The sequence below is a fragment of the Mesoplodon bidens genome (genome assembly GCF_964165515.1).
Source record: "Mesoplodon bidens genome assembly, chromosome: 3".
Lineage (NCBI taxonomy): Eukaryota > Metazoa > Chordata > Mammalia > Artiodactyla > Ziphiidae > Mesoplodon > Mesoplodon bidens.
The window spans coordinates 166,520,111-166,532,203 of NC_138178.1; the positions used below are offsets into that span (position 1 = coordinate 166,520,111).

Genomic DNA, 12,093 nt, shown 5'->3' on the forward strand with positions numbered 1-12,093 from the left:
TAAGGAAATTTAGCCTCTTCAGTCAATTAAATATAATTAAAGCAAAGGCTAGAAATTTGATGGTCTTTTTATTACACAATTTCAACTTATACAAGATCACTTTCATTATAACACCGAACGATTTTTTTTTTCTAGCCCTGCCAAAGCAAGGCCTCAAAAAATTTACTGAACACTCAGATTACACTCAGATTTGTTTCTCTCCACGGAAATCTTTAGTAAAAGGCAAAAGATTTATTTGATCTAGAGAGAAACCATAGTCTCCAAATGATATTTTTTAAAGGCACCTTGTATTTATTCATATTGGAAGTTAAGACATATTAGTGGGCTTCCCTGGTGGCACAGTGGTTAAGAATCTGCCAGTCAATGCAGGGGACGTGGGTTCGAGCCCTGGTGTGGGAAGATCCCACATGCTGTGGAGCAACTAAGCCCGTGCATGACAACTACTGAGCCTGCGCTCTAGAGCCCCGCAAGCCACAACTACTGAGCACATGCACCACAACTACTGAAGCCCACACGCCTAGAGCCTGTGCTCGCAACAAGAGAAGCCACTGCAATGAGAAGCCTGAGCACTGCAATAAAGAGTAGCCCCACCTCGCCGCAACTAGAGAAAGCCCGCATGCAGCAACGAAGACTCAACGCAGCCAAAATAAATAAACAAAAATAAATTAAAAAAAAAAAAACATGGGCTTCCCTGGTGGCGCAGTGGTTGAGAGTCCGCCTGCCGATGCAGGGGACACGGGTTCGTGCCCCGGTCCGGGAAGATTCCACATGCCGCGGAGCGGCTGGGCCCGTGAGCCATGGCCGCTGAGCCTGCGCGTCCGGAGCCTGTGCTCCGCAACGGGAGAGGCCACGACGGTGAGAGGCCCTCATACCGCAAAAAAAAAAAAAAAAAAAAAAAAAAAAAAAAAAAAACATATTAGCAACTGCTTTGTCTTTTTTTTTTTTTTTTTTTGCAATACACGGGCTTCTCACTGTTGTGGCCTCTCCTGTTGCAGAGCACAGGCTCCGGACGCGCAGGCTCAGTGGCCATGGCTCACGGGCCCAGCCGCTCCGCGGCATGTGGGATCTTCCCGGACCGGGTCACGAACCCGTGTCCCCTGCATCGGCAGGCGGACTCTCAACCACTGCGCCACCAGGGAAGCCCCAACTGCTTTGTCTTTTAACTCAATTCCTTTCAACCATTTCAACAGAATTTTAAGGTCTAGAGTATATGGTGAATGCTTTCTTGTTCCATAATTATAATTATTAATTGCAGAGTAAAAAGTAATTTTTGAAACTCCACTTCCTAGCAATGAACTCACAGAAAAGAATTTTATTAATACAGTATAACCTCATTAACTTGAATTTCAATAGATTAGAATCTGTGATTAAACTGAAATATCAATGTTGAAGTCTACTGGATTATTTGTACAGTTAAATTAGAGTTACTATATGCATTTGAAAGAGATTTTATGTAAATATTTTTAATGTAACCAGATCAAATTTATCTTCCCTCTCCACCCTCCTCCCTCAATCCTCTAATATATTAGAATCCAGGTAATTTGTACTGCATTTTTCCATATCAAAACAAATTTTTTTAAAGACTGAATATTATAAGTTTTTTTTAACATCTTTATTGGAGTATAATTGCTTTACAATGGTGTGTTAGTTTCTGCTTTATAACAAAGTGAATCAGTTATACATATACACATGTCCCCATATCTCTTCCCTCCTGTGTCTCCCTCCCTCCCACCCTCCCTATCCCACCCCTCTAGGTGGACACAAAGCACCGAGCTGATCTCCCTGTGCTATGCAGCTGCTTCCCACTAGCTATCTATTTTACGTTTGGTAGTGTATATATGTCCATGCCACTCTCTCACTTTGTCCCAGCTTACCCTTCCCCCTCCCCATATCCTCAAGTCCATTCTCTAGTAGGTCTGTGTCTTTATTCCTGTCTTGCCCCTAGGTTCTTCATGACCTTTTTTTTTTAGATTCCATAATATATGTGTTAGCATACGGTATTTGTTTTACTCTTTCTGACTGACTTCACTCTGTATGACAGACTCTAGGTCCATCCACCTCACTACAAATAACTCAATTTCGTTTCTTTTTATGGTTGAGTAATATTCCATTGTATATATGTGCCACATCTTCTTTATCCATTCAACTTAGGTTGCTTCCATGTCCTGGTTATTGTAAATAGAGCCGCAGTGAACATTTTCGTACATGACTCTTTTTGAATTATGGTTTTCTCAGGGTATATGCCCAGTAGTGGGACTTCTGGGTCGTATGGTAGTTCTATGTTTAGTTTTTTAAGGAACCTCCATACTTTTCGCCATAGTGACTGTATGAATTCACATTCCCACCCACAGTGCAAGAGGGTTCCCTTTTCTGCACACCCTCTCCAGCATTTATTGTTTGTAGATTCTTTGATGATGGCCATTCTGACTGGTGTGAGGTGATACCTCATTGTAGTTTTGATTTGCATTTCTCTAATGATTAGTGATGTTGAGCATCCTTTCATGTGTTTGTTGGCCATCTGTATATCTTCTCTGGAGAAATTTTTTGATTGGGTTGTTTGTTTTTTTTGATATTGAGCTGCATGAGCTGCTTGTAAATTTTGGAGATTAATCCTTTGTCAGTTGCTTATGAGTCAAGTTATATATTTAATTTTTAAAGGTTCACACAGACCTGCCATATCTCAAAAGAAAGGGCCACAATTGGGTCAGTGAGCAGTAAAGCCATTATAATATTTTTGCCACTTACTGAATATCATCATCACTATATACTTATACTGATATTTATTAATGACAAAGACTTTCTAGGCTACAGACTAAACCTCAACCCATTTCTGAAAGCTCACTGTTGCAAATTAGCACGGACTAAATCTGATACAAAGAAATGTTTTGTTCAGACCACACAGGGTTTTTTGAAAAGCTTAAATTACATGTCACGTTAAAAAATTGGAACCTTGGGATTTCCCTGGTGGCGCAGTGGTTGAGGGTCCGCCTGCCGATGCAGGGGACGTGGGTTTGTGTCCCGGTCCAGGAGGATCCCACATGCCGTGGAGCGGCTGGGCCTGTGAGCCGTGGCCGCTGAGCCTGCGCGTCCGGAGCCTGTGCTCCGCAGCGGGAGAGGCCACAGCAGTGACAGGCCCGCGTACCGCAAAAAAAAAAAAAAAAAAGTACAACCGTTAAGTTGAAAAGGGCCTAATTATTTACCTAATTGACATAGCTCTTTTCTTAACTAAAATGTTGACATTTTCTAGTATACCCAGATGTTTATATCATCACAAATAATTTTTTAACTATTTATGGCAATTCAGAAAACTGCATCTGGTATTTCTTATATGTTTCCTCTAAAATCACCACTTCTGCCAAAAACATCTATAAAGAAATCCCTCAAAAGGTTTGGGTAACAAAGCGTCTGGGAATGTATCTGGCCTATGTTCAAGAGGACATTATATGTTTTCTTATATAAATCGTGTCCTGGAAAACGGAATGTCTTTATTTAAAATAAAAACTCTACCATCCAACACCATAAAGGCGGTTCCATGAAAAACATTTTAAACTTCTTTTATATGTGTAGTTTTAAAATACATTTTTATGCTTCATATTACAGTTGGTTTACTGGGGCTTATTTTATACATTCTTCTAGATTTTCTTTAAAAAAAAAACACTGTAAAGAAATTTTCCATTCTGAACTCATAGAAGACTTTTTTTTTCAAAGCAGTCACCAAACCTTCTTAAAATAAGAAAAAATCAGTGATGGGGCCCTTTCAGATATGGCTATAAACTGGCACACAGACCAAAAGACTTCCCCAGTGCTAGAATCTAAACTTGTGTTGCTTATGAAAATTTATTTTTCTTGGTGTACCATAAAATTTACCACCCTTTTGAATAATCATTATCAAAACAATAACTCTTTTGTGCTTGCTATTTCAATTTTATCCAATCGTTTTCACTTAAGCAGGAATTTATCTCAAGGATGATGGTAGAGAATAATAAGCGAAAGAAGGAAAATGTTAAATTTGGCCATCAGTATAGGAAGATAACATGTCTTTTCATGGTTCAGGTTTCCACAGGTAGTATATATTTTCCCATGAGTGACAATTCCATAGAAATTCTGAACTCTGATCAACTAAGATAGTTAATGAAAGACACTGTCCTATCTGCTTCATAGAGGACTAATGTCTTAAGTTTGAAAAAAAATCAATGAAATATAGGATGGCATGTGAAATAAGTCTTTGGAACTACCTGAAAAAGAACACTTTCAGGTAAAATGTTGAAAGAATAACTTCTAAAAGGAAGGGAAGCAGTAATTCTTCTACCAGCCAACATTATCTATTAAAATATAGCACCTATAGGATCGTTTTTTTTTTTTTAATTTTTGTCTTTGTTGGGTCTTTGTGGCTGCTCACTGGCTTTCTCTAGTTGGCAGTGCGCAGGCTTCTCACTGTAGTGGCCTCTCTTGTTGCAGAGCATGGGCTCTAGGCGTGTGGGCTTCAGTAGTTGTGGCATGTGGGCTCAGCAGTTGTGGCGCACGGGTTTAGTTACTCCGCGGCATGTGGGATCTTCCTGGACCAGGGCTTGAAACCATGTCCCCTGCATTGGCAGGCAGATTCTTATCCACCACGCCACCAGGGAAGCTCGTAGCACCTATAGGATCTTAGGGTTTCTTTTCATTGTTACTTTCCCTTGGTGTGTGGGTCAGGGGGGTGAGGGGGAGAAGGCAAAGAACTACTTACATTTGGGGAGTAAAATCCTACTACTAGTTTAGAGCTCTGTCTGCTCAAGTTTCTTTCCTCCACGGAATGTCCCTAACCCTTCACGGGATTCTTGGAGAACTAAATATGCACTGTCTGACCAGAGTTGAGCACCACTGTCTTAAACTATGAACCTATAGTGTATCTATGCCATGTGTTACTTCGTTAACTAAGCTCCTTGAAAAAAAAGGGATCCTATCTAGTATCTCACACAGCATCTAACATGAAGCCAAGTAGTTGGTTCTCATTAAGTATTTAATGCCTGATTAAGGCTTCTTCATACTTTTCATACAAAGCCTGTAAATACTTGGAACTCAAAACCACAACTGCACATACATGGCACTGACAGTTATGGACTCTAAGAATGACTGAAATCATCAACAATTTACTATTTTAATACTGGTGTTATAAGCAATAGCTCCCTTTTCATATGTTTGACCAGACTGAATCATCTCACCTCTGGTGGCAATTACATAATCAAGCATTTCAAATAAAATACCACTTTTTAAAATGAGTTTCCTAATATTGTTTAAATGTTGAAACTGCATATCAACCAATCATTGACAGTCTACACATGCTTAGAAATAAAACAATACTTTGCCTCTACGATTCAAGTCTCTATGTACTTTCTTGCAACAAAAGCCAATCTGTCTTTTTCAAAATTGTTTCTCCTGGCAAATAGTTTTGCTGTCTGGCCAAGTTTTGCATTAAAAATAAAGTACAGTATTACAACATCAATCAACATTTAAAGTACTTAATGATTTATGAAAGAAAATATACAGTGATTCTTTTGAAACAACCAAGCCAATCAAAGTTTTATTTATATTATCAAATCAAGAGTGCAGCTTTGATAAAATAAAATCACGTTTGTGTTTAGAGATCTAAAAACAATATTAAGCACTTAGGTAATAAAAGAAAACAGACTGTTAAGAAGAGCTTAAATGGCAAGAATGACTTAAAGACATAACAGAACTGTCTGTCCCTTTACCCCCACTTCCTGTCTGTGCAACACTGGCCTCTCGCCTGCCCTTTCAAATACCAGTTGTATAAGCATAATTAGAGCTTTTTCTGTGGCTAATATTAACTTTAAAGCTCCTATATATTTACAATGAATTATTACTGGTAACTTTTTACATGAATAGGGACCTAGGCCACCTAAGCCTTGCCATTTACAATCAAAATCTAAAAATATTCTACTACTGAGGATTTAAATGGGTGCCTAAACAACTTACTAAGTAGTGCAGGGACCCTGATAACATTTAGCAACTACAGTAAGTCACAGAATTTTTTATCTTACCATCATCTACTGGGAATGACACAGGTAGTTGTCTAAAAAGGAATGTGAACTTAAATATTACAGTAGCATGACATATATAGCAACCTTGTCACAGACCAAGGAGTTGCTTCAGAATACTGCCTTTTTACCTTCATTAGTCTAGCCCTTCCCTAGGATATCAATTCCTTGGCTAAACCCTTGGGTGCTCAGTACGTCTCCTCCAGGTTGCCCGTATGTCTTCCAGATAATGTTGTAGTTACATTGGCTTTCAACCTAACTAGACTGTTTTCCCAACAAACACTGCCTCCGGGTAAGGGCAACCATTTCAATATTTAGGGCGCAGCACAGAGGATACTGTCCTATCTTCAAAGGAGATATACAGAACAAAACACAAGTCAGATTAGAAACAACTGTTTTCCTGACAAGAAGAAATACAGTAACATGGAAAGATTAGGAACTTTGGTCAAGGATAAAAGATCAGTTTAAATCTCAGTTTCTTTAACTTATAAAATGGAACTAATACTACCTACTTTAGAGTTTCTTGTGAAGAGTAAATAAAATATGAGAAGACTAAATAATACAGTATATGTTACATAAAATGCCCATGATACTCAATATATAACTGTTTCCTTATTGTCCATTTCCAGCCCCTCTATTACATTTAGAGTTCTAAGGCTGGCCAAATCTTACAAAGCAAACAGAGGACTTTTAGTTGGGCACTAATTTGCCGCAGAATCAAGTTTTCTTGAGGACAATACCTCACATGATCTTATTATTATTTTTTATTCCTAACAATCTCTCATCTCCTGTCTCCTGCTGGTTTTAGGCCAACTTCCTCAGCTTGTCCTTTGGTATCCACACTTCAGTGATTTGTCTACTCGCCTCCGTAATGTCCAAGTCACTGTTTCTATTGTCTGACGGTATTTGTGCTGTACCGTCTCCTACTTTTTCCTATTTCGAACTCTATTTCATGTTAGGCGGTACTTCTTAATTACTTCATTACATGCCTTGGTACTATTGTGCCTAACCCAGACACCTAAAGTTGACACATTTCTAGGTTCCTATCACCTTTCCAATAACCTTTAATCATTATCTATTAAATGTAGCCCTAGAATAGCTTCAACTTCCTGGGGACTGTTACATCAGAGATTAAATGAGAGCATGCCGTCTTTATCAGCAGTTAAGAGTTAACAGAGCACTATGAACCACCTGATTATCTGAGGCCCAGCTGATAATCCTAAACACAGGACTCACCCTCGGGAATTGACAGGGCCTATGAGATAATTCACAAGCATCAAAAAGTACATGCCTGCATGTAAAGCACCATCTATAATCATAAACAGCTAGTTATAGCCAGACATTCATTCCACAAAAAGTTACTCTTTTACTTGAGAACACTGCCTTCTCTAACATACCAGACAGCTTTAGACAGCATGACCACGGACTGAACAGGGAAAAGTTATACCATGACAAGTCGAGTCAGTCGAATCAATCCCTTTGAAGGTCAACAGGGTGACAGCCAGCACAACTGGACTGCCTCAATATTCCGGAAAACTAACTGGACAGCCAGGGCCAACTTATGACTTTGGTTTCACTAGGACCAGATTCAAATCAAAGCAAACTGGTCATGGGAGATGGAAATGGAAGTCACAAACTAATGGCAGTTGGTCTCACTCGACTGCACCAATGCATGGGGGGAAACTACATCTGATTCAATATTAGTGTTGTAGGGGAAAAAGGAAAAGGAAAAAAACCTACTTTGTTTTTTAAGTTCTTCAATTTGTTCTTCCTTTAAATCTAACTGTTCTGTAAGTCTTGATGCTGAATCCAACGCAACATTTGCTTCATCCAAACGCTCCTGAGGAAGAAAAGTTCATTAAAAAGCAGCATGCAAAAACTACTTCACAAACTATAGGGCTGGAAGACATCTTAAAGTCAATCAACCCCTTTCAGCTAATGAAGCTGCATTTCTGTGACCTTGGGCAAGTTCATTTGATACTAATAAGTATCAAAGATAGAACCCACACTTCACAACACAATAACGTCTCTTTCAGAGAAACTAAATAAAAAAGAGAATGCTATTTAAAGACAACATGGTGACAAAAGTTTAAAAAATGACAATAATAAGAATAAAAGCTACAAAAAATACAAAAAGTCAAGAAATATAGCAACAAATTTTTTTTTTTTTGGCTGTGTTGGGTCTTCGTTGTTGCGCATGGGCTTTCTCTAGTTGTGGAGAGTGGGGACTACTCTTCGTCGAGGTGCGTGGGCTTCTCACTGCGGTGGCTTCTCTTACTGTGGAGCTCGGGCTCTAGGCACACAGGCTTAAGTAGTTGTGGCACGCAGGCTCTGTAGTTTGCGGCTTGTGGGCTCTAGAGCACAGGCTCAGTAGTTGTGGTGCATGGGCTTAGTTGCTCCGTGGCATGTGGGATCTTCCCGGACCAGGGCTCGAACCCATGTCCCCAGCACTGGCAGGCGGATTCTTAACCACTGCGCCACCAGGGAAGTCCCAACAAATGTTCTTTTTTAATTCTTGCAAGTCTGATGGGTATAAAGTGATGTTTCATTATTACTTTATTTTTATTTCTCTAACTATAATACATACTAGTGAATTTGAGTAATTTTTCATGTTAATAGGACAACTGGATCTGCTCTTATGCAAAAATCTTTGCATACCTTGCCCATTTTTCCATTGAGCTGTCTTTCTCTCATCAGTTTGTGAGAGCACCTTATACAGTAGATATGAACACTTTGTCATCAGTGCTACAAATATAGTCAAACATGTCCTACTTTGATTCTTGAGTTTTAGTCTAGGTTAGGCTCCTCCCTGCCCTGAACTGCACACGTGGTCTTCTAGATTTTCTTGGAAGATATTTTTCTTTTTTAACATTTGTATCTTTAAAATAGTATTTCTCAGTAGGAGTTCTTTCAACATTCCTGGCCTCTGGCCACTAAATGCCAGAAGACCCCCCACAGTCACTGTAACAGCCAAAAATACCCCCCAGATTTCCAGCACCACTCCCAGTTGAGAATCCTTGCTTTAATACAGTTGGAATTTACTTTTGTATATGGTGTAAAATAGGGGTCCAATTTCATTTTCTTCCATATAGACAGCCGGTTGTATCTACTGTTTATTAGATAACCTACCCTTTTCCCCACTGAACTGGAAGTAGTTTAGGGTTTAGTTTTAAATTTAATTCTCAAATATAACCTGGGCTCCATTTCTGGATTCTCCTTCTGTTCCACTAATCTAGTCAATGTGGTATTGACTTATGGCTCTATCTTGACATTTAGTAGGCAAGTCCCTCCTCACCAATAATTCTTTCACACAATTTTCTTCGCTATTCTAGAGGATTCATCCATGTAAATGTCAGGTCAAGTTTCACCACCTTGAATCAGAGTATGATAGCTTTTTTGACGTATCATCTTGGATAGGCTAGTCCCCAGTTATCCAGTCAAACTTAAGGTAGGTATTGCTGTGAAGGTATTTTGCAAATGTAATCAAAGCTCAAATCAGCTGAATTTAAGGAAGGCACATTATCCTGGATAATCAGGGTGGACCTGATTGAACCAGCTGAAACTCCTTGAAATCAGGACTGAGGTTTCTCCATAAAGAAGGAATTCCATCTGTGGACAGCAACTTCAGTCCATGCCCACAGAGTCCATCCTTCTTGTGAGTTCTTTCCCTGACCACCTGTGGACAACAGCTTTGGCCCACGCCTATGAGTTCCAGCCTGCCTATGATGTCATCTTCCCATTTTGACTGCCAAACCTACCTAACTTGCTTAGCCAGGCCCCACAATGTTGCCAATTCCTTGTAACAAACCTCATAGGTATCCATATATGGTATATACATCAATGTATATGTGCATGTATATGTATGTATGTATGTGTACATATGTGTACACACATACACATCCTACTGGTTCTGCTTCTCAGGTTGAACCATAACTGATACAAAGAGAGACTGAAACAAAAAATTTTAAACAAAATCAACAAGATTAAATTTAGTGTAAAGGAAATTTAAATAAACTTTCAAATGACTTCATTAACTTCATAGCATTTATATTTAAGAAATAATTAAAGCTTAAAAAAACTACACTAAGATGTTTTTGAGAATTAACATTCAGATTTCATTATTCTTTCTACCATTTTTTTGTTTTTTATTTCATTAATTTCAACTTTTTTTTTTTTTTTTTTTTTTTTTTGCGGTACACGGGCCTCTCACTGTTATGGCCTCTCCCGTTGCGGAGCACAGGCTCTGGACGTGCAGGCCCAGCGGCCATGGCTCACGGGCCCAGCCGCTCCGCGGCATGTGGGATCCTCCCGGACCGGGGCACGAACCCGTGTCCCCTGCATCGGCAGGCGGACTCTCAACCACTGCGCCACCAGGGAAGCCCTCAACTTTTATCTTTACTAATTCCCTCTTAGTTTCTTCTGATTTATTCTGTTGTTTTTCTAAATATATATTACATTAAAATTTTTTTAAATAGAGCTAGTTTAAAAAGAAGATCTGGACTTCTAACAGTATGACCAGCTAAATATTTTGGTCCCACTGAAAACAAAAGCGACAAATAAAGTATCTTTTTAATGTGTTAATGAGCTAATCAGAAAGTAAGCATAAATGGTGAATAAACATATTAAAAGATGCTTGACCTCATTACTAGAAATGCAAATTAAAACCATAAGATAGCCCTTCCCACCTACCACATTGGCAAACACTTTAAAAAATTCTGATAATGCTAGCATTGCCGAGGATGTAGAACAAGAACTCTTAGTACCACTGGCAGGAGAAAATTAGCACAAGTGCTTTAGAAAACAATTTGCCCCCAAATCTAATAAAATTGAAACTGCCCATATGTATCCCATGACTCAGCAATTCCAATCGAGATACACACCTGAAACTCTTATACATGTGCACCAGGAGATATAAACAAGGAAATTCATAACCACATTGTTTGTATGGCAGATAAGGGAAATGTCCTTTATCAGGAAAATGGGTAAATAAATTACATATTCATGCAAGGAATACAGCAGTGAAAATAATGACCCTCCTAACACAGTAACTACACAGTTACAGCTGAAACTCATGAACATAATGCTAAGCAAAAAAAGCAAGCCTCAGAAGAATTCCATTTACATACAGTGTTTAAAAATATGCAAAACCAAACATGTACTGTAAAAAGATGCAAATCTATGTGCTAAAACCATAAAGAAAAACAAAGGGGTAAAACACATAAAAGGTGGTAAGAAGGAGAGATGTGGAGGGGTGCTTACGGAACTTCAAAGGGTGACGTTCTTTTACTGGGTGGTGAGTACGTGGGTATTTGCTGTATTGCTATTCTTATATTTTATACGTATTATCTAAATATTGTTTTGCAGTCACTCAACATTTAGCAAAAATTTTAAAACATTATGGAAGTATGTCTTCAATTATTTAGAATATTAATATGCCTAAACAGCATATTCATCTCTAATGACAGATACATATATTTTATTACTTTCCACCAGCTATCACCAGAGTCTACTTATGACTCAGAAAAGTTTATCCTACATCAAACAGCAAGTCACTGTGGTGTCTCTTCATGGGGTTCATTTTATTTATTTCTTATATATGATATTTGTAGGCATGAAATACAGCATAATAATAAAGAGAAAAATATTTTAAAGAATTAAGGTGCAATATGGTCACCTTATCTTCGATAAAGGAGGCAAGAGTATACAATGGAGAAAAGACAGCCTCTTCAATAAGTGGTGCTGGGAAAACTGGACAGCTACATGTAAAAGAATGAAATTAGAACACTTCCTAACACCATACACAAAAATAAACTCAAAATGGATTAAAGACCTAAATGTAAGGCCAGACACTATCAAACTCTTAGAGGAAAACATAGGCAGAACACTCTGTGACATAAATCACAGCAAGATCCTTTTTGACCCACCTCCTAGAGAAATGGAAATAAAAACAAAAATAAACAAATGGGACCTAATGAAACTTAAAAGCTTTTGCACAGCAAAGGAAACCATAAACAAGACAAAAAGACAGAATCCGAGAAAATATTTGCAAATGAAG

The 12,093-nt window shown here is 38.6% G+C and overlaps 1 protein-coding gene across 3 annotated transcripts in view; it reads right to left on the reverse strand.

Moving 5' to 3' along the window:
* Positions 1-12,093, reverse strand: part of TRIP11 (thyroid hormone receptor interactor 11) — a 68,818-nt gene that overhangs the window by 11,544 nt on the left and 45,181 nt on the right. For all 3 annotated transcript variants that reach the window (XM_081227709.1, XM_081227710.1, XM_081227708.1), the window contains one exon: positions 7,779-7,878. In XM_081227709.1, coding sequence (XP_081083835.1) covers positions 7,779-7,878 — 100 coding nt within the window. The remainder of the gene's footprint in view (positions 1-7,778; positions 7,879-12,093) is intronic.